General features: G+C 41.3%; 1 protein-coding gene across 2 annotated transcripts in view; it reads right to left on the bottom strand.

The window, feature by feature from the left end:
• The window catches only part of IQCA1 (IQ motif containing with AAA domain 1), a 146,466-nt gene that overhangs the window by 102,158 nt on the left and 21,491 nt on the right, over positions 1-22,817 (bottom strand). For both annotated transcript variants that reach the window (XM_013048473.2, XM_004777557.3), the window contains exon 6: positions 9,917-10,122. In XM_013048473.2, coding sequence (XP_012903927.1) covers positions 9,917-10,122 — 206 coding nt within the window. The remainder of the gene's footprint in view (positions 1-9,916; positions 10,123-22,817) is intronic.

Raw genomic sequence — 22,817 nt, 5'->3', positions numbered from 1 at the left:
GTTTCTGCAAGTCTTCACACCGCCGGGTTTCAGTTCTGCAAGTAAATACCTAGGTTTTAGCCAACTTCTTGCTTCTCTGAACCCACTCTGAAATCTCTAAGATAACTGGGGCACGGCAGGTCCCCAGAATCCCACGGTGCCTCTCCCGCCTTCTCCCTACACAGGACCATTGCCATGCTCACTGTGCAGATGTCTAGGAGGAGGGGAAAGAGAAGGAATCAGAAAGGAGAGCCCTGGGTTTCCAGGTGGTATGGAATGAGCCCCGTGGACTCCCATAACTCCTAGCTCTTCCTGCAGGATGACACTGCACGCAGGACAAGGTTTCTGCTTCTGGAAGGCTCAGAGCAAGGAAACACACTTAGGGGTGTGGGGCCATCGTGGTTTTTGAAATCCAGAGACCTGAGTGTGAATTCCAGCCCTGCCTCTCCTGAGCCACGGGCCCTGAGAGCGCCACTGGTGCAGACTTTCTAAGCCCTGGGATCCCAGAAGAGCACCCATGGGAAGCTCCTAGTGCAGTTTCTTCTGTAGGAGAGTGGAGAGCCACAGAGGCCGAGACAAATGGACCCGCGTCTGAAGGAATGAATCATGGTGGAAGCTGGTGTGGCCCCGAGGGTTTAGGACATCCAGAAGGGGACCACTAAAGACTAGATCGGGGCGAGACCCGGACAGCCCTCCACTTTCCCATGCCAACAGGGAATGGGCTTTCTGCTTCCATCCAAACCACACAACCTCAGCGAATTTCTGCTCATGGCCCGGGGCTCTGCTGGCCAGTGAGCATGGTCACCCCAGTTTTAGGATCTCCTCCAGTGTGAGTTCCTGAAGCTCAGATTGCCATAAACTGGGAGAGCAAGAGAAGAGTCTCCTTGGGTCCACACACCTTAAAGTGACAAAGCTTAACTTGCAAAACGGTGCACAAAAGGACAAATTTTACTGCATTTCAATGATATCTTAACTTTAAAAATGAAACAAGCAAACAAACAAAGCTCCTGCCGCCCAAACAAAGCATTCCAAGACCTCTTCCAGAAAGAATGCACATTTGCTGGTGATCTGTAGACATGTCACTGCTCTGCCCTGGGGATCTGAAGCACATTCCGTGCTGTCTAATTCTTGTTTGTCTGCCCTGTTATTATCCCCTCAACTTTTTTCCCTACCCCCAGCCCTGACAGTCCTGCCTCTCCCTGCTCCACCACCAGCCAGTCTCTCTTTCGGAGATTTCCAATGCAGCATTTCAAAAAGATGCTCACAGCTGGGATTATAAATTTCCCACACCCGGGAATGGAAACTGCAAATTTTGTGTCTAGAAAATGATGGCCTTTCTCAATGCTTGACATAATTATGGAGGGTGTAACACGTGACACACATATGTCTCCAAGGATTTTATATGAACTAATCGATTTTATCCTACCTGTGAGTTAGGTGTTATTAAGATTCTCTTTTTAAGATGAGGAAATGGAGGCCCAGAGAGGTTAAGTAACTGGCTCAAGGTCACACATCCCATAAGTCCCAGAGCTGGGAGTTGAAACCACGTTGCCTGGGTCCACAACCTCTACCTCCCTTGTGTGTGTTTGATTTATAAAGTATATGTTCATCATGAATATGATCACACAGTAAGATTAGAGACAGTGGCTCTGTCCATTACATTCCCAGCTATGTCCACCCCACTGACCAAAATCATCCCAAGCCTTTCCTCTTGACCATCCCTCTGGACTGTATGTTGGCTTAAAAAATGGAATAAGGCTACTTAATTTACATCTCTTGCAGATTCCTTAAGACTGTGTGAATTAAAAGGAGTTGGCTAAAATCTGAGAAGCACCACTGGGCCAATCCTAGAGCTAGCCCTCTATCTGGGGTGTTACGCTCTGTACTGAGGGGTGAGCTGCACTTTGGGCCTAGTTGCCACATATGGAGGAAGTGGCAATGCTCCGTCACAGGACAATCTGCAATTTGCAAAGACCCGAAGGCTGTGGTCAGCCCTGGTTTTCAGGTGGCCTGAGGGCCGGTTCTTCGGTGGTCGGAGCCCACAGTCCCCCTTGAGGGCTGGCTGTGAGCAGGCAGCCTCCCTGGGGTTCAGCATTCTCATAACCCTGAGACGCTGGAGGGGACTCTTCTGAGACCCTTGATGACACTTTAAAATAAAGCTTACTGAAGGATTTTGAAACATCAATGACAGTTTATGATGGATCCCAAGCCAGGAGACATAGCAATTTTAGCAAGATATTTTCTGAAGACAACTGTCCCCATGATAGTGCTCTCCAACATGGTAGTCACTTGTGACTTGTGGCTATCTCAACTTCAATCTAAATTTATTAGAATAAAATAAGATTAACCATTCAGACCCTCCCTAATTACCTTGCAAGTGTTCAAAAGCCCCATGTGGCTTAGGCTACTCTGCTGGACAAAATAGAAAGGCTGACGGGAAAGCGCAGGTCTAGAGTAAAGCACTATTCTAGAACAAAGCTGTGTGGTTCTGTCCTTCATCGAGAATGCTACTGTGAAAAGGAGGAGAGTGCGTATCTCAGAGCTGTTGAGCCGTGTGGTCTGCTGAATAGTGGCTCCCGGAAGCGCTGGGTCCTGACCCCTGGAGCCTGTAAATGTTCTCTTACATGGAAATAGGGTCTTTGTAAATGGGGTTAAATTCAGGATCACGAGACAGGGGGATTATCCTGGGTTATCTGGGTGGTCACTAAAAGCAATCATAGGAGTCCCCCCCAAGAGAGGAGCACAGAGAGATTAGGGACACATAGAAGAGTGGAGACTGAAGGGACGCAACCATGAGCCAAGGGATGCCAGCCGCTTCTGGAAGCTGCAAGAGGTGAGAAACAGACTCTCCCTTAGAGCTGATGGGAGAGGGTGCGGGGGTGGGGGTGGGGGAACCGCCCTTGACTACACATTTCCAACTTCCAGAACTGGGGGAAAATAAATTTCTATTGGTTTGAAACCACTAAGTTTGTGTCATTTGTTATAGGAGCAATAGCAAATTAGTGCATAGTTTAAATTAATGTGTAAAGCACTTGGAATTCCTGGGACTGAATGAACACTCAATAAATGTTAGTCTCCGTTATTTTTATTGTTATTGTTTTAGATGAATACACACCAAATGTATCCAGTCAGCAAGTGTTTCTAACTACAACGGAGGCCAGTGGTGAGTTTGGGCAGCGGGCACCCGCCTTTGAGCAGGGTCCCAAGGGTGTGAGGAGGGATGGAAGGTTGGGTGGAGGGAGCTGGTGCTTCCGATGAACAAGTGAAGCGCCCACCAGCTGAAATCATGTTTCCAAGATTGCAATATTTGACAAAAACAGCTATTCTGAATAGTTTAGCCTCTACAAAGGACCAAGAAACACAACTGCCTCATTATCCAGAAGATTCTTGGCCACTGGTGTGAATAAAGTGTGAAGTGAAGGGAAACACACCACAGGAGGAAGTGTCAGCCTGGAGCCTCCCCAGAGGGAAGGAGCCAGAAGAGTAACTCCAGGGACAGGGAGAGAGAATCAGCCACATTTTTATCATGACTGCATATTCAAGAAAATCCAAAGGAATCAACTAAAGGACTATTAGAAATAACCTGAGAGTTCACTTAGCTGATGGTGTATATATATATATATATATATATATATATATATATATAATATAAAAGTAAAAAAAAAAATAAGATTAGAACTCACAGCCCGGAGAACACAGTAGTATTGCAATAACGTCAGATGGGGACGGGTGGAGACAGGTGGGGACTACAGTCATGATGAGTGTTGTGTAATGTACCAACTTGTCGAGTCCCTATGTTGCACAACTGAAACTGATATGACATTTTATGTCAACTATACCTCTATAATAAAAAATATAAGTAAAATATACAACAGATAATAACAGGAAATGATATTTGGAGAAAATCTCATTTAAAATAGGAAAATACCTATGAAATTCATAACCTCAAAGAGAAACTGATGGGGCCCAGGTGTTTCATCTGCATCATCTCATTAGCCACCCTCAGCAACCGCAGGTGGCAGGTGTGGTGACTTCCTGGTCCAGGTGGCCAGGGTGGGGCTCAGAGGCTCCCAGGGCACAGAAAGTGGGCACTGGGTTCTTAAAGGCTATGTGATTTCTCTCCTTCTGTGTCTTTCTTCCTCTCTCTTTCTAGTTTTCTTAGCGGTCAGCTAAAAAATCAAAGGCAAATGATAACTGAGAAGTCATTATTATAATAATATGTCCCAAACAGCTTTAGTATCAGTAACATAGATGACTCCACTTTAGAAAGATGACTTAAAAAGATGACTTAGAAAAATGACTCCACTTAAAAAGATGACATCACAGAGCGAAACATACAGGGCAGGGTGGTTCACAGAAGAGATGCCAGACTGACAAAACCCAAAAAAGAGTTTCACGGTCCCCAAACGCCCCTCCCCCCATAAGAAGACAGGTGTAAATGGAAAGATTACCAAGAACATTTTTCTTTTGTCAACTTGACAAAAGATTAAAAAGTAAGTAATTAATTCAGTCACTAGTAAACCCACGCTGTAGAATGTTAAGCAATCACTAAAAAACATCTTCTGGAAAATATTTTAAGGACATGGGAGAACCCAGGGTTAACTTTAGAAAAATTTTAAAAAGTCATAAAAGTGGAATGAAATACATATGTGAGAGAAAAAAGGAGGAAATTTACCAAGAACTTCTACAGTAGCAACTTCAGCATGTTGAGGTCAGGAATGATTTTAATTTTCCTCTCCATACTCTTCCCTGTTTTGTGCATTTTCTACATAAGCAAGTGCTACTTTTAATGTTGGCAAACCAGGATTCCTTTAAAGTAAATTAAAAATCGACTTACAAAACAAATCCGAGTACAATTTGGCAGCTGTAAGGACTGATTAAACAAGCTCAGCATACATATTCTAAATTGTGGGAGCCTATATTAATTGTTACTTCTGGCAACTTTTCCGAGTTGTCATCCTGTGTCCTATTGGAATTTAGCCCAAGGACTAATCATGTTTCAGGTTTCAAAAGACGGTATTTGCTTTTTATTTGTCTTTGATTTAAAAAAAACAAGGAAAAGGATTTTTATCAATCGGATAAGTGTGACCCAATTATGAAAATAAATTTGCCCTTGACCTTACATCACTTAAAAAAAGAGGAATCTTTATGTTTTTGTGAATGATGCCCAGCACGCCCGTGGGAGCTGCTCTAATCCAGCCTCCAAACCATCAGGCCAGTGGCATCAGGATGAAAAATTCTCAAGGGACCAGCCAGTGAGGGCTGGGTCTCCAGAGGAGCCCACAACTCCTGGAACAATGGAAGTTCCCCTCCTAGGACGACACCAGGGCCTGCCAAGTCCTCCATGAACCTTCTGGAACACAACTTACATTTCCTGCCAGCCTCATGTCTCCCAATTCTTTTATCAAAGGGTGATTTCCAAGAGTATTATGCAAGCATTGCATTAACCTACTTTTTGAAAATTAGGGTTTTAAAATTCTCAATATTTATTTTGAATTATCCCAAATTGATTGCTCTCTTTCTTTGCTTTTTAGTATATTTTTCATGAGGTTTTTTATCATGAAACTAATATTTGTTAAAAAATACTTCCAATAGCACAGAATATAAAATAAAAAGTAACATTACCACGCTAGTCCCTAGATGTAGCCATGCTAACAGTTTCCAGTGTTATCATTCCAGAAATTTTCCATCCATACACTTAATGAGTTAAATATGTGTATGAATGTATGTGTGTATGTATGTAATTTTATAGATTTCAGCTTATTTGGGATTATAATTGTACACAGTGCTTTCAACTTGGTTTTGTCGCCTAGCAGTAAATTGGACTTTAAAACATAAAGCATCATTTCATTTATAGTAGACGTATTTGTGGAGACTTATTCCCCACAGTCCTGAGAGGAGGGGAGGGAAGGTCCTGGTAACTGAGGGTACGGAGCGTGGGGCATAGCCTTCTCACTGTAAAAATGAATTTTATTATAAACCTATGTGATTTCATCAGAAGACTCCATTCTTTTGAAACTATGCCTTTCTACCTAAATGTCCATGATTGTACAAAATCGCCCCAGGTATATTTCCTCTGGACACAATCAGGTAATTGGATAAGAGTGGAATGCTGCAGAACCGTGGCTTGCATGAAGAACTGCTTACTCATGGAATTCACACACTTCTCAGCACCAGGCTCATTCCTGGGGCTTGCCGTGTGACTGGGGGAGGGGCACTTGAGCGAGCAGGTGGCTACTGGCCAGTAGAAACAGTCATGGCCTGGTGTACAAGTCTCAGTATCCTGTGTTTCTTAGCAACCCCATGGAGTAGGGGCGAGTCTGGTCCTCACAGCACAGATGGGGAAACTGACCCCCAGAGAAGCCACACAACTTGCCCAAGGCTACACAGCGATCTCCAGCCTCTGCTCTTAATCATTATGCAAACTTCCAGGGGCAGGAATGGTGGGCGCAGGGCTAGTCAGAACTTAAGCACGAGACAGGGAGGAATTCTGGAGGGAGACTCCTCAAGGACCCTAAAGAGTCTCAACTTGAACAAGAAGTTAGTGAGGCAGAAGGGGGTGGGAGGAAGCCAAAGAAGGTGGATGAGTGGGGACACCAACGGTGTCCTTGAGCCTCACCCTGTAGGGGTCTTGATGAAGGAGGGGGTGAATGCTGAGATCCCAGTTGAAACCCCAGAATGGCTGAAGAAGATCTAGGAACATCTGGGTCGTGCTTGTCTTCCTGGGTGTGCAACTTGCTGGACGGAGATGGTGGGGTTCTGATGGCAGTATTGGTGGATGAGGGTCTGAAGGAGCCTGTTCATGCCCTGAGGCTGTGCTCCTGGGGGATGTGGAGTTCCTGGGGGATGTGGGGTTTCTGAGGGAACTGGCATCTCAGTGAAGGTGTGTGTGCTCAGAATTAAGAGGCCAGGATTGTGGGTGCCCAGTGACTAGGGGCATGTGGCAGAAATCACAGGCTGTGGAAGGAAGCCCCCCAAGGACCAGGTGGGCCACCCTGTGTTGGACCAAATAACTAACTTCACGCCTGCATGACTGGCCAAGGCAGGGACAACAGCATGTGCTCAGACGTCATTCACTCTTGGTCCAGCCCCCAACTGGTGAAGTTAGGATTTAACCTCCCTTTGTTGTCAGATGCCATAAGGGGAAGAAAAGTGGCCCAACATTCCTGATAGGCATTTGAATGGACTCCGAATATATTCAAAATAGACAGTTCACCTGAAAGAGACTATTTCAAACCAGAAGACACTGAGTTACAATGGACAAAGCTAAGTTTTCCTTAGATTGTGAGCAGGAGAGTGGGTAGTCCAAGGACAAGGTTATCGAAGGGAAGACTGGGTTTTGACTTTTGGATAACAGAAAAACATGCTCCTTTTAAGAGCTAAAAACACAGATATCCTTGCTGATACAACGCCATTACATTTTTAACAGCTTCATTGATGTATAATTGATATATAGACACATGAAGTGTACAGATTGGTAAGTTCTGACTCCCTATACACATGAAACCACCACCAGAATGGGGAGAGGAAGGAATGTGATGGAAAAAGAAGGATGTATGTGGACATATATGCCTCCCTCTCTGTTAATAGCTTAATTCACTTTTCACTATAAGTATCTTTTTACTGAAAATGTCCCATTTTGCTATAACATATCCTTGACAAATAAGATACCAGAAGAAAAGCTCAGCAGTTTAAGCAATTTTGAATTTTAAAAAATCATCAGTATTTTAAAATTGTATTTGTACAACAAAGGACAGAACTCCCCAATTGAAAGCAATTAATTGCTATATCAAACATTCATCAAGTTTGTTATAAAACTTCAGTATTATTGGGATCCCATACAAAGTTACTACAAGAGGATTTATGATGGCTGAAATGTCTCTAAATCATTATAAAAGTAACTGATACATATTATCTATCACTGCCTAACACGTTACATCAGAACTTCATGTTGGAAACAGCAAACGTTTATGTGGTCACTGTTTCTATGGGGAGAGACCAGGTGTGGCTGTGCTGGGGGTCCCTAACTCAAGATCTCCCACCAGGCTGCAGACCAAGCATTAGCCGGGTTCCAGTCTCATCTGAAGGCTCGCCTGGGGGAGAATCTACATCCAAGGTCACCCATGGCTGTGAGCAGAAGTCTCCCAGGCTCCTAGAGTGAGGCCTTTGTTTCCTTCCCTGATGGGCCTCTCCCCTGGTCAACTCATAACTGATTTTTCTCAGAGCAGTGAGAAACAGAGCAAGAGAGAGGGCTAGAGAGGCAGGAAAGAAGGCAGTGACACTCCATCTCCATCCCTTCTGCCATTGCTTTTCCTTCAGAAGGAAAGTTTTAGGTCCAGATTCCACTCAAGGGGAGGACATTATGAGAAGCAAAGGGTGAGGTTACCAGAGGTCATCTCTTAGGCTGTTTACCATGGATATGAATATCTTGTAATGTCATTTTTTGAGACGAAGTTTGATTTTCTGCTGCAGACAGCTCAATTCTCTGGTTCTGATGAACTAACTGAAGCGAGGGTCTGAGCATCTTGGACCCAACGGGAAGCAGCACAGTGCCCATTAAAGGAAACAGATGGCCAAGTCTGTCCTCCATGACTCCCGGGACTGATCACTACAACCTCACCTCATTTTCTCCCCCTCTTGAAATAAAATAGATTTTAAAACTGCTTTAACTAGGTTTTCTACAAAGTGTTTGTTCCACTATGTAGAGACTTCCATGTTCCACAGGTGTCTGTGCTGCTGTGTGTGCTTCTCTTAAAACTAATACCTTTAAAGCATATAACATTTCAATCAAGAAGACACTTCCTGCAGGGAGGCCTGGGGCCCTGTCCCCTGAACTGCTACCCACCCACCCATCCACCCACCCATTTCAAGGAGGCGCAGGGCCTCCCTATTAGTTCACAGGTTAAGCAGCTGTCTCAGAGAATTCTGACAGAGTTGAGCTGTGATTGAGAATCTCAAGGGTCACCCAAGTAGAGAGGCTGGACAGACCCTGGAGGGCAGGACAGCAGAATCTACTTGTGCCTGGACTCCTTGACTTCCAGACAGATCTGGCCCATGAAATCCACCTGTGATGTTCAAGTCCATGTGATTATAGGAGCATTATATGGACCTTATTATTTGTTCATTTATTTAAATGAATATTTTCAATATATTTTATATTGAAAATAACATTTATATATATAAATATATATATTTCAATCTTATATATATATATATATATATATATGCACACACACATATATATTAGGAAGAGAAAGAGAGCATATATGTGCAAGTGGGGGTGCGAGGGGTAGAGGGAGAGGAAGAAAGGGAATCTACAGCAGGCCATGCCCACTGTGAAGCCCAACACAGAGCTCAATCCCATGACCCCAACATCATGACCGTAGCTGAAATCAAGAGTCAGATGCTTAACTGACTGAGCCACCCAGGTGCCCCATTATAAGGACCTTATTTTAAAAAAGCAAGCACCAGCACTAAAAGCAATCTTATTAAAAAAATTTTTCATATGGCTTCACTTATTTGTGGAGCTAACAAATAACATGGAGGACATGGGGAGATGGAGAGGAGAAGGGAGTTGAGGGAAATTGGAAGGGGAGGTGAACCATGAAAGACTATGGACTCTGAAAAACAACCTGAGGGTTTTGAAGGCGTGGGGGGCGGGTGGGAAGTTGGGGGAACCAAGTGGTGGGTATTAGGGAGGGCACAGATTGCATGGAGCACTGGGTGTGGTGCAAAAACAATGAATACTGTTACGCTGAAAAGAAATAATAATAAAAAGATTAGCTCCTGAATTCTTAGCCTTGACATTTTACTCCTCAAAAGGAAGCCCAAAATTCCATGAATCTATATGGACGTATTTTTGTACTTGAAAACATCCCACAGCCTCAACCCCTGCAGAAGAGCCATCAGGATATATGTCTGTGTGGCTCACATTTACCTGCATTCAATGAACCAATGTCGGATCTGGTCTTGAAGGTTCTCCTTGATGTCTGGACCCTCTATTAATTTCAGGTCATTCTTGATTGTAACCAAGGCTTTCCTGTAGTTCTCCTCATGCTTTACCTGTGTCTCATTCCTCAGGGAGCTCACCTTCTCAGCCTGGATTATTGTAGCACTGACTTCGTTAAACAGAGGAGGTGGATCCTGAAAACACAAGCAAAAAGGTTTGTGATCTTAAAGGTTATTGTGCTGATGAAGGGCATCAGATGTTAACGAAGTATGTCAATATCTTTGATGCTGTCTTATCAAGGCCTATGAGAAATACATGGAACGAAAGAATCAAGTGTGGCAGGAAAATCTGAAGAAATGATTCACCACTACAGAAAGGAAAGATGGAGATCACTTTATACCATTTCCCGAATCTGGGGGGTTGAAGTTAGCTTGAAAAAGGCGTAACTAAGAAAAGAATAAGAAAATACAGTTCAAACTCCTGAAAGTGTTTCCAAATCTTCTAGGTTCATGGGAAAACAAAGCATATAGAGGAAGAAAGAACCTGAAGCAAGACTGGTGAAAAGTTTGGGTACTCTGATTTCAAGAAAAACTATCCCCAAATCGACTCGGCAAACATCTGTTCTATTGTTAAAGACCTCCCAAGTAGGAAATTCTCAGCTGACTCCAGACATTCACCCTGATATTATATCTTTTTTTTTTTTTTTTACAATGTTCTACTTCAAAATCTGCTGATTAGCAAGTCAACAGAAGTCTGGCTATTAAGCACCAATCAAACGCTCAGTGCTGGTCTATGTCATCTACCATCTGAAGAGAAAATACAAAATCACTTTGAGGGGCGCCTGGCTGGCTAAGTTGGTCTAGCGTATGATTCCTGATCTCAGGGTCGTGAGTTCAAATCCCACATTGGGTGGAGGCCCTACTTAAAACAAAAAACAAAAAACAAAAAACAACAAAACAAAACAAAACCACCCTAATCATTTTGAGACATAATTCTTGTTCTCTAGAATTTCTAAAGAACTGGAGTTGGCAAGAGAAGAGTAACATAAAACATAGTGGCAAACAATGTCAGATAACCTAGACCTTCCAGCATGGGTTTGGATGTAAATTTCAAACTAAAACAGACTTGGAGAAGGAAAACAGGTACAGAACAGAGGTACCTGGTATCCTCCCTCAGCAAGATGAAGGTCTGTTTCCTTCACGGATAAAGGATTTGAACTCTGAGCAGTTCAAAGTCAGCCTGGGCCATCCAGCAAATAAAGAACATAGTCACTGCTCCCACCAGCCCATGATAGCTCATGAGAGCCAAATGACACACTTTCTAGAATATGGCAATCTGGTTGTTAAATACGGTCAGTCTAAAATGTGTAATTGTAGTAACTTCTGAAGCAAATTATAATACAAAGTTCCCAATACTCAAAACTCATTGCTTCCTAATTATTTTGCTGGGTATTACTGTATCATCTATGTTCTTGATGTTATTGATGTCCGCTGTATCTCTATGGTGAAAATACTATATAATGGTATGCCAGAATGTGTATCTTCCCAACTGCTAGTAGCTTGAATGGGCTACAATGGGAATATTTACGCCATGGAAATTAGCAAATGCTATTTAAATTTAACCCTAAGTTGTTCTGATTTCTCTGTTTACTCTGTCTTTCTTGTGTTCCGTTTTCATTTTGCACATGCATTTCACCGCAGATGCAGCGGTGAACCTTCCAAGTGCTTGCCCTTCCGAGGTGTTGCCTTGGGCCCCTCCCACCTGAATGGCAGTGTGGCAGCTTCCCTGGAGGAGACTTCTAGGAAGCAGAGCCTGCAGGGACCAGTTTGTTGGACACTGTTGTTCCTTGTGGATAAGCTCTTCTCCCTTCTGCTTTATACTCGGAGTTCTGAATGTTGATTGAAATCCGACTAGCTGTGGGCAGGTCCTCACTCACCCTAGTCTCCCTTTGGTGGGTCCACTCAATACAGAAAATGATGTCTTCAATTCTGAAAATGTCTTTTCTGTTATGCCCCCCCCCCCCATTTCTCTCTCTGCAACAAATATTAGCTAAAATGGCAGGCCACCGGATTAATCTCCCCGCAGCTCTGACTTTCCTCATCTATGATCCTTCTCCCCTTGATCTATTGCACTATGTTATAGGAGGTTCTTGAACTTTATCTTCCAGAACTCATTTGGTTTTCAGTGATGTCCATTTATTATTTGCATTTATTTAACATTTTAGGAGGGGTTATTGTTTTGCCTTTGGGGGCATGTTTTTTATTTTCCCAGAATTCTTTCTTATTTTATTTTTGTTCTCTTCTTGTTTTTAGTAGTCATTTTGTTTGGGGAATTTTTTTTTTTTTTTTTTTAAGAGGCAACTTACTCTCAAATACACTGGTGAATAATTTTTTCCAAATTCTCCCCTCCCCCTCAAAATTCTGGAGGGCTTAAAAAACAGATTCCGAGTTTCATCCTGGCAGTGAGGAAGCAGGAAGAAACTAGTAGTTTTGGAAAAATCCTTCAGGTGATTCTGGTAATTATCCAGGGTAGGGTTTAGTAACTTGTAGCCCATAGGTCACACCTGACCCACATGCATGTTTTTGTAAATAAAGTTATATTGGATCATGGCCAAGCCGATTCATTTGCATACTGTCTGTGACTGCTTTCACACTCCAAGGACAATGTTGAATAGTTGTGGCAGAGATTGACAACTAAGGAGAAGGGGGAGAGGGAGAAGGGGAGTGGGGAGGGGAGCCGGAGAGGGAGAGCAGAGAGGAGGAGGAGACAGAGGAGGAGGGGCTGTTTCACAGAAAAATCACAGAAGATGCAGGAATCCCTCGCTTCTGAGTGCACACTCACTCTATGGAAGTAATCCTTCAATCTTTACAATAATCCGGCCAGGCAGGCATTTGTAGAAGACAAAGAAATTAACCAGAAAGGCTAATTAGCCTTTCCAAATTCACACAGCTGGAAAATGGAAGAGGCAGGAAACAACCCCAGCTTTATCTGACTCAAAGCCAGGCTGCTCCGGGGTTGGGACAACAGCCTGGGTGCGAGCTGGGGCTCAGGTGATTCTATAAAATCACCCAATTTTACAATTTTGGGTGATTTTGCAAAAGGCATCGACACTGGTGAGGCTCAGTTTCCTCCTCTTTAATGGGTACAGCAGCAGACTGTGAAGACTGAGGGGAACCCTCTTTGTGAGGTCCTGCTACAGAGCCTGTCACTGAGTGACCCTTCTGTGCATTTCCTGCTCTTATGACGACTGTCACCACAATGTCAGCTGCACCAACGTCTAAGCATGTAAACCCAGGAGTGCTAAGAGTGACTATTCAAGGAAAATTTCAGGGATAAGAGAAGAACTTTAAAGTTCATCTCAAACGCTCTGAAACAAATCCAAGACAAAATTCAAGTATAGGACAAAATTTTGCCTCATTTACAAAGGATATTAACAAAATCATACATTTAAACCAATTAGCAGGAAAAAAGATATTCTTAAAGACTCAATTGACACCATAAACTAAAATAAATTCAAAATGAATGAAATGGGTAATTCCAACAAGTATGCATGTACAGCCCCACACCCCCACACAATCTCTAAGAGCTACCTATAACCCTCTGGGAGTGATTTCTCAACTAGAAACTGCAATCGAGATGCCATTAGAACATAGCACCCACTTAACAACACGAAGTCTGTGAAAAAGATGAAAAAATTATATATGCATTAGAAAGTCTAAAGAACTAATCCAGTTGCCTGAGTTTAGTATAATGAAAATATACAACTTTTATGGCAGAAAAAAAAATGCTAAAGCCGCTTCAGAAGTGAATCTAGAATGAAAATAACAGGATGACTTTAAAGAACAACGTTCACAACAAGTGATCTAAATTCCCTCTCTACGCAGTTGCTCAAGGCATGACTGTATTATATATCTTGTGCCAAAATAGAAATTTCCTTTATTTAATCATTTAAAAAAGTACCTAATTCTGATATCTTTCAGGTGATTTTTTTTTTATTCCTAGTGTTTACATTTTAACTGTATGAAGTGGGAGTTTGTAATCACGGAGGAATTTTTATCTGATCTCTGCAATAACTATTTTAAAGTTCATTGTTTTCATGAAGATGTTAAAATGGCTCTCTACTACAAATGACCCAAATCTCTTTGTCTGTGATGAATGTGCAAAATTGTTTTGGAATCTTGCATTAATGTTCTGATTCTCTACTCTATCAATCAATCATATGGTATTGCTTTACCCCTAACAGCATTGTTTTTATGGTAATTTACAGCAGATTTCTTTCATAGATGGACACGTACAAACTACATTGTAGCCGGTCTTTCTCCCTTTTGTCCCCTGAAAATGAAGCAATGTGTAGGTGACCCTGATTTGGGTCTTGGCAATAGCTCTATAACATGATGGAGCATCCTACCAACTTCCTAACACTTCCTAGTGCTTCCTAGCACCCAGCGAGACAAGCAGAGAAATCTCTCAGCTCTCACTAGATTTTATAAGAACCCCAGTGGCGTGTGCTCTGTCCTCTGCATTCTTACTCTGCATTTCCTTACTGATGTTCCATCCATTTTGGAGGTAGAAATGAGGACATGACTATCCCATTGAACAGATGAGGACACTGAGGATCGTGCCTAAGTGGCTCTTCCAAGTCTTTCTACATTAATGAAGAAGCTAGCAGTAAGGTTCCCTGATTCCTTCCGTTCTGTTTCTCTCCTATTACACCATGCTGTGCCGTTAATATGTGTGTATTCATGCATGTTTCTTGATATAGACTGTCTCTGACAAAAATACATTTGGGGTCATTTGTAGCTTCTTTCTCTACTTGCTTCTGAATTTAAAGGTTATAATATATTTAGGTCCTATGTTAATGAGCAGCTTTTCCTTTGGGCTAAAACATCTTTTCCTCGTTAGGAACTTTGGTCATACAGAATTCAAATTTGTTAACTCACCGCATAAACAGCAACTCATTTAAAAATAAATTACGGATATTAAAGGGAAATAGAGAACATGATAATACACTATACATTGAAATACATCAGCTGTAGAATAATGCATCTTAATGAAGGCTTCCCATGTGAATAAACCATTATATTTACAAGCTTTCCATAGTTAATGACCCAGAACGGGATAGCGAAACCTATGTTTATAGCAAGGTCCTCTGTCAGCAAAAATATACATATTAATAATTGATGTTGCTGTAAAAATAGGACGTCTGATGATGCTTCCTGGGTTTGTGGGGAAATAGGACGCCATGGTCCATTACCTTAAAATGCTTATCTAATGTTTGATGGGCTTTGTCTTTAAAAATCCTTGTTCAAATTAGTCAGATAAAATGGACATTTGTCCACATGAAAATCCGTTCAATTTATCAGTCACAGATACACTTGCAGAAGAGGGATTTAAGGCTGGCATTGTTCTCCAGAAGCTCATTGTCTTGGTGGCTTTTGATACCTCATGGTGGCCAAGTTGGAGCAGGGAGGGGAAGGGGAAGCGTCTATTCCAAGCAAGTGGCCATCCCGGGAAATCTATGCACAGATTAATTAGCTCCAGCGTCTCCCGAACACAGCGTGTGCTGCTGTTCATTAGGAAGCCGCGAGAGGCAGGCTCAGGGGGCCCCCGACTCCCGCCACACGCTTCCTGCTCTAATTTTGCTCATGGAATGCATGTGTCACGCTGCGGAGGGGGGCTGCTCTTCGGCTGGTCCATTGCAAGATGGTGCGTGTGGTGTTCCTCAGTTCATGAAAATATGCCATTTTGTTCCATTATTTCATTTAGAGGAACACATCTATATTTAATGTGTCTGCATTTATACAAATACACCTACTTATAAAGATGAACCTGGCAGGAGAACTGGGAAAAAACCATATGCAGAGCCCCCGCCAGTGATTTTCTTGGGCTCTCTGCTCCTGGTGATGATGGTGGGTCCTTATTTTAGGATGCCACAATTTAAGTGGGTGCAAAACTATTAAATAATACATATATATGTATTATATAATAGTTTATATATATAACTTTAATATATATTATTTTATTATTATATATATTTTACATATATAAACTTTAATAGTTTAATATTATATATATATATATATATATATATATATATATATATATACTCCCACAAGCTAGCTTCTAAAAATTTAGTCATTTGAAGATCTGCTAAGTGAGGAGCAGGGCCAGAATGGGTAAGTTGAGTTTATTTTTGATTAGTGATAGAACCCTTAGATAGAATCGGCTACTTTTGTGTCTTACTCTCTTGAAATATTTTTTTAAATAAACACTTGGATGATGGCCCTTCTAGGTCAGGAGGCCCAATTTTAAGTGATTGACAAATATTAACTAATTTATTCCTCCTAATGGCTTTTTTTTAAGTAGGTAGCATTCTTTCTTATCTTCATTTCATAGGGAAGGAAGTGGAAGTACTGGAGGGTCACACAGTCCTGTGACCTTGCCCGTGTCACATAGCCCTACAGGGCAGACTGGGGCTTTGGCCCTCCAGGTTTATTTCTGGCATCTCTGCTCTGACCCTCTAAGCTCCATTGATAGGTTTCTTCTGCCTTAAGCCACTTTTGTCTGAAAATGGTTTTTTTGGGATAATATAGACCATACATTTTAGAAACCACGCATTGTAATTTTGTTAGATTGCTGATCTGCCCTGCAAAGATGTTAGAGGATTTTCTCTCCCCGCAACAGTGTAGGACAGAGCCTGTCTTTCCATTTTTTGCCAACATGGTGACATTAACTTTTTCGGTCTTAGCTAACTTAAATAGGTTTAAAAAAATTGGCAATTTGTAAGCATTTTTGAATCATGGATGATGTGAAACTCTAAACCCATGATATTAAACCATTTGAAGAAAAGCAACCGCTAACGGTCCCTTGGCACTCACTGTGAATGTGTCAGAGGCTATTTTAAATGCTTGACAGATAGCAATTTCTTTAGGAATGAACACCTATCTAGGAGTCAGGTGCCACAGCCATCTCCATTTCATGCATGTGGAAACCGCGGCACCCAGAAGTCAAGTCACCACCCAAATTCCCCCATCTAGGAGAGAGGAGAACCAGGATCTGAACGCGGGCAGGAGGGCTCCAGCATTCATGGCCCTAACCTCTTTACCTGCTGCATTAGCAGACTGCGTAATGGGCCCTAATCTAAGATAGATGAGGACGAATGTCCTACCCCAGGATGTAGGTAAAGAAACCTTGGGATCAGGTGACAAAGGGAGGGTAAGAAGAGGATTCTTGTAACTTCTGATGATCTGGGGACCCAGGACAAGAGTAAAGCAGAATCACAACAGTAACAACATCAAACTAAAAGTGCCCAAGTAGCTAGACTGTAAAATCCCATTTAATAGAAAATGGTGTCCTCCCTCAAGCTCTGATCTCCCTGCTCAGCCTAAGAGCCCTTCATGCACCCCCCCACCCCGTACTAAAGTCACTGCCTTTCCGGGTTTGCGAACTTTTTTCTGGGGCAACACACATAGTGTGGGTGGTGTGTGGGTGGCACCTGCTGTCTTTTGGGATCCTCAGAATTCTCCCCCCACAGCTATCTGAGGTGGCTGCGGATTAGACTCAGACCCCCGTGGGCTGCCCCAACTCCACTGCTTTTTGAGATCCTACTTTTAACAGACTAATTTCAGCTTCATAAATCTGAGCAGCAAATAACAAAGGCCAAGAGAGTTTATATTTGGGAATTGGTGGCATGTCTCTTTTAGGCAACGACTTATTTTGGAACATACTGTGTTCGGTTACAGATAATAGTTATCACACTTTTTTGTGATTCAGTTACTGTGACACTGTACTATAATTTTCCAGGAGGATCAATGTTGGCCACGATTCCCTGAAGGCATATCGTATTCCAAGCTCCTGGATAGGCCCTTTACCTCTAAACTCTCTTGAAGCACTTCTAATAGCTTTGTGAAATAGATAGCAGCATCCTGCTCTTACAGAAGAAGAAACTGAGGTTCAGAGGGAGGGTGAGTATGTTGCTCTAACCCCCTCCCCCACGTGCCCCGTTGTAGAGCTGGGTTCCCATTCCCAGCTGGCCATGCCATATGCTTGGGTCTTCATCATCATGGTGGACCAAACCCTTCAGAGCTGGTGCCTGAAGACTTGCACTCATTTCTAAGAGGATGCCTCCCCAAAAGACACTTAGGGAATAGCTCTTTTGCCTTTAGAAATTAAAATAAAACTAAAACAAATTAAAACAGAACCCCAGATATAATGGGTGTTATCCAAATCCGTGTTTTGGGGAATAAATTTATTTCTAGAAACAAACATCATTTGAAGCCAACTATAATGAATGATAGACATGACCATGTGGGATGATGACGTGGGTTTCGGTTGAAACTAAAGTGTGACCGTGAGGGGCCCTTCACTTTGATCCTTCATGCATTTTGGCTTTGACAATAGTTCCCAAAGAGTCCATGACTGCGGAGGGCGCCAGAAGTACCGCCTTCCCAAGGAGATCCTTCACTGACCTGCCTTTTGAGAATTCTGTGGGTGCCCAAGCTCCAACTTTGGGTTATTTGTTAATCAGAAAGACCGTAATGACCAAAATAATAATATAGCTTGTTTGATTTTAGAATCTGAAGGTAAGCTGGGTTTTATGGTGCTTTGAGGCCTTCATGGACTCATTTCAAAGTGACAGTTCCTCCTCTTTAATAAGTGTCCCCCAGTGTTCTTTCTTATAATGAAAACACTGCTAGCTCCAGGGTAACATAAAATATATGATGGGCATGACCGTAGGACAAATTATTTCGAAGAGATCCACAGAAGGAAATGTATTACATTCATTAAGTTTCCTTCCACTCGATCCACTCCATTGGCTCTGCCAATTAAAATAACTGCACATGAATTTTTAGAGCGCTATTTATTTTCTCTGTAGATTTTAGAATATAAATATTTAAAACGGCAATATAAAAAAAATTTGTATGACAATGGGAAAGGAAACGTTTGGTCAGGAATGGAAGGCATAATGATATCTCTTGTTCTAATTCTGGTTTCAGTAACTAAATACCTGGAAACAGGCCAAGCTTCCCAAAACATACAAATACGGTTTTGAACAGATAAGTCAATGGTTTATTCATTGGCGTGATGTAACGAAATGAAATAATGGAAAAGTGAAATTTTAAAATGAGTGGACAATATCTTCATTAGTGACAGAGTGGGAAATAGATTCAATTGAAAACATTTCTTGGAGTTGGGATAATGGATTTTCATGGTTATCAGCCAGAGAACAGAAGATATCATTCTTTTAAGAATTGAATCCATATATTTCTCAATGATGTAAGGTTTCAGTAGAACACACACTAGCAGGAGATGTACTTGAAAAGAAAGGCAAACTGAAGAAAGTCACATTTAACACGAAACAGACAAGTTGGTCTCTTTATAGTATCTAAAACCCTACAATGCTGAAAAATTTATACAGACTTCTTTGGTTTGATCTGAGGAGATGCAAACTCCAAAGTAAAACAGAAAAAATTACAGTAATAAATGTGTAATTCTATCTTTGTGTGCTATCATTGTAAGCAATTAAGACTTCAGGATGAAAAGGAGTGCTGGGCCATTCTCAGGTTTCTGGAATGCTACGTATAGTAGATGTTCAGTAAATGTATGCTGAATTAAATGGAAAGGAAAAATTGTTTTAAAGATTTTATTTATTTATTTGACAGAGAGAGATATCACAAGCAGGCAGAGAGAGAGAGGGAAGCAGGCTCCCCGCCAAGCAGAGAGCCTGATATAGGACTCGATTCCAAGACCCCGAGACCATGACCTGATTTGAAGGCAGAGGCCCAACCTGCTGAGCCACCCAGGTGCCCCTGAAAGGAAATTTTTGAATCAAACTACTAATGTAAAATTTTGTATCAAACTTAGATGATCTTAGATAGAATCTTCTGACTGCTAGTTTAGTGTTGAAAGTAGAAAGGTGGAGTTCACCATTGTGTTGATCATGACATCTTGAGTCTGTGTGCCCCTGAAGGATGGGACAGAGAAACACATTTGTGTCATTGTCTATCTCCCCATCCAGAGGCACCAAATGGTGTGGAGATCTCAGGAGAAAAAAAAATGATATGATTCTACAGCCATATGCTTTCATTTTAAATGTATATGTTCCCCCAGTTATTGCAGTAAAATTTAAGCATATTGGAAAATACAAATACAGACAGAAAAAAATCTTCTGAAGTCTCTACATTTAAAAAAGAGCGCTATTTGAATGTGGTATCTTTTCTTTCTTTTGCATGTGCATAGATGTGTGAATATATTTAGTTGAAATCATATTCTATGTATAATTCTACACCTTGAATTTTCACTTAGAGCATTTTCGTGTCATAAAAAATTAGTCACGAACATGCTTTTCCATGGTGACATACTATGGCATCAGTGTAGGTCCACCAGAAGTTGGGGACTTACATCCCTACTCTGATGGGTTTTATTCCCAATTTTTCATTATTAAAAAGACACTTTTCAATATTTAATTTTAATTAAATCAAGCCATTAAATTTATTTTATTATTTAATTATTATATTATTAATTATTGTTATAATTTTACATTATTATCAATTAAATTGAAATTAATATTTAAATTTTAATATTTTAAAGATAAATTAAAAATCTAATTTTTAAATTAAATTTATATTTAATTAAAAATTATTCTTAAAAAGAACACTTTTTAAGGAGACTTCCATGCACATAAATCTCTACTTCTGATGATTTCCTTCATTCAGAAATAGAGCATGGGGGCGAAGGGATTTAAATATGTTAATGAACTTGGGGCACCTTGCTCAGGATCTTTTAGAAAGGCCGAGTTGATGTAATTCATGGTGTAGGAGAAAGAGTGTCTCCTCCTACTCTTGTCAATAATTACAATTTGAAAAAACTTTTTTTGTTTGCTTATAAGATAGAAAGAACTTACCCTATCTCACCAATTCTAAGATGCATAGTTTTGCATAGGAAACTAGTTTTCCTGGTTAAACGTAACTCAAATCAGGGATGGATGTGTCTTACCTACCATCAAGGTTGTGTTTTGGCTTATTCGACAATATTTTCTTTCTTTAAAAGTACATAAAAATCATGATGCATCTTACAACTGATAACATCAGGATTCAAGGAAATGCAGTATCTCATGTAATTTTTAACTTGTATTTTAGGACCACGAGTGATTCATGATTCTTATAGAACCACTTCAGCATACATTTCAATGTCCTGGTCAATTAAAACAATTTTTTTAAATCGTGATAAAAAGGCCATAATGCAATGTTATCGCTGTAGCCATTTTTGAAGATAGAGTTCTGTAGTGTTAAGGGTATTCACATTGTTGGGGCACAGGTCTGTAAAACTTGTAAATTTTGCAAAACTGAAACTCCATGCCCACTGGGCGGCATTTGCTCCCTCTCCCTCCCTCAGCCCCTGGCAGCCACTGCTCTATTCTGTTTCTGAGTCTGACGACACTAGGTGCCTCAGATAAGTGAAATCACACAGTATTTCTCTTTTTGTGAGTGCTTATTTTACTTAACATAATGTCTTCAAAGTTCGCCCCTGCTATAGCATGCGGCAGGATTTCTTTCTTTCTTTCTTTTTTTTTTTCTTGAGATTTTACTTATTTGACAGAGAGAGAGAGAGAGTGCAGAAGCAGGAGGGAGATACAGAGGGAGAAGGAGAAGCAAACTTCCCAAGGAGCAGGTAGCCCGAGTTGGGCTTGATCCCAGGACCCTGGGATTATGACTTGAGCCGAAGGCAGACACTTAACTGACTCCCCAGGATTTCCTTCTTTTTATGACTAAATAATATGCCACCCAGCGAATGTGTTAAATCCTACAAATCTCCAGGGCGCCTGGGTGGTTCAGTCAGTTAAGCATCCGACTCTGGATTTCAGCTAAGGTCTTGATCTCAGGGTCATGAGTTCAAGCCCTGCATTAGGCTTTGTACTGGGCTTGGAGCCTACTTAAAAAAAAAAAAAGCATATATAGATTTATATTTATATACATATTTATACACAAATACACATTTATATTTATATACTATGCAAATATTTATTTATATTTATATGCAATATATAAATATATATTTACAGGTATAATATTTATTATATTTATATGCATTTATAAATATGTAAATATAGATATAAAGATAAAATCTGCAACAGCAGGCAGAGACTGCTTGCCCACATGGCTCTCCTAGCGTGACCCAGCAACAGCACGGTACAGGATGGGTTGTGGTTCCCAGCGGTCTCAATTCCAAAAATAAACGTTGACTTATCTTTTAAATCCAAAGATAAAAGGGAACTCAAAAATGTAGGTGATCAAGATCAAGGTGTTTCTCAAATCATGTAAAGCATACTCAGGTACGATTTACCATAGTTTTTTGGACAATAAAGGCAGGACGTCACAACTGAGACTTTCTAAGCACATGCAGTGGTCCCATTCCCCTTCATGGGGAGACTATGCTCTTCCGAATGTCTGGAACCCAGAGCTGAATTCCTTCCTCGAGCAAAATAATTCACAATTTTAATTCTGTGCTGACAACAGAGGTGGTGCACAAAGGCCACAGCTGGAGGTGGGGTGGTCCAGGATGTGGGGCCAGAGGGAGACATAAGACATTCCCAGACGAAGCGTACTGACCACGCCATTTGTAATTTAGAACGTGCCGTCATCAAACTGACACAAGTTACACGGTTGCATCCTGAATGTGGGACCGGATTACAGTTTTTCTATATTTAACAGTATCACTGAGAAGATCTTCTAATGTAATTAAATCTAAAATCTCAGAACAGAAAATCTAAATATTTCATACCCGAAGACCTGATGGAAACACAGCATCAGCGGACGTGTTTACTGATCACAGATCAGTGGAGCTGCCTGCCTCCCTGCTCCTGCTCAGTCACACACCGGTGACCCTCGAT

The sequence above is a fragment of the Mustela putorius genome, unplaced genomic scaffold (genome assembly GCF_011764305.1).
Source record: "Mustela putorius furo isolate JIRA1106 unplaced genomic scaffold, ASM1176430v1.1 tig00003869_pilon_pilon_pilon, whole genome shotgun sequence".
Classification (NCBI taxonomy): Eukaryota; Metazoa; Chordata; class Mammalia; order Carnivora; family Mustelidae; genus Mustela; species Mustela putorius.
This window is presented reverse-complemented; position numbering and strand designations above follow the sequence as displayed.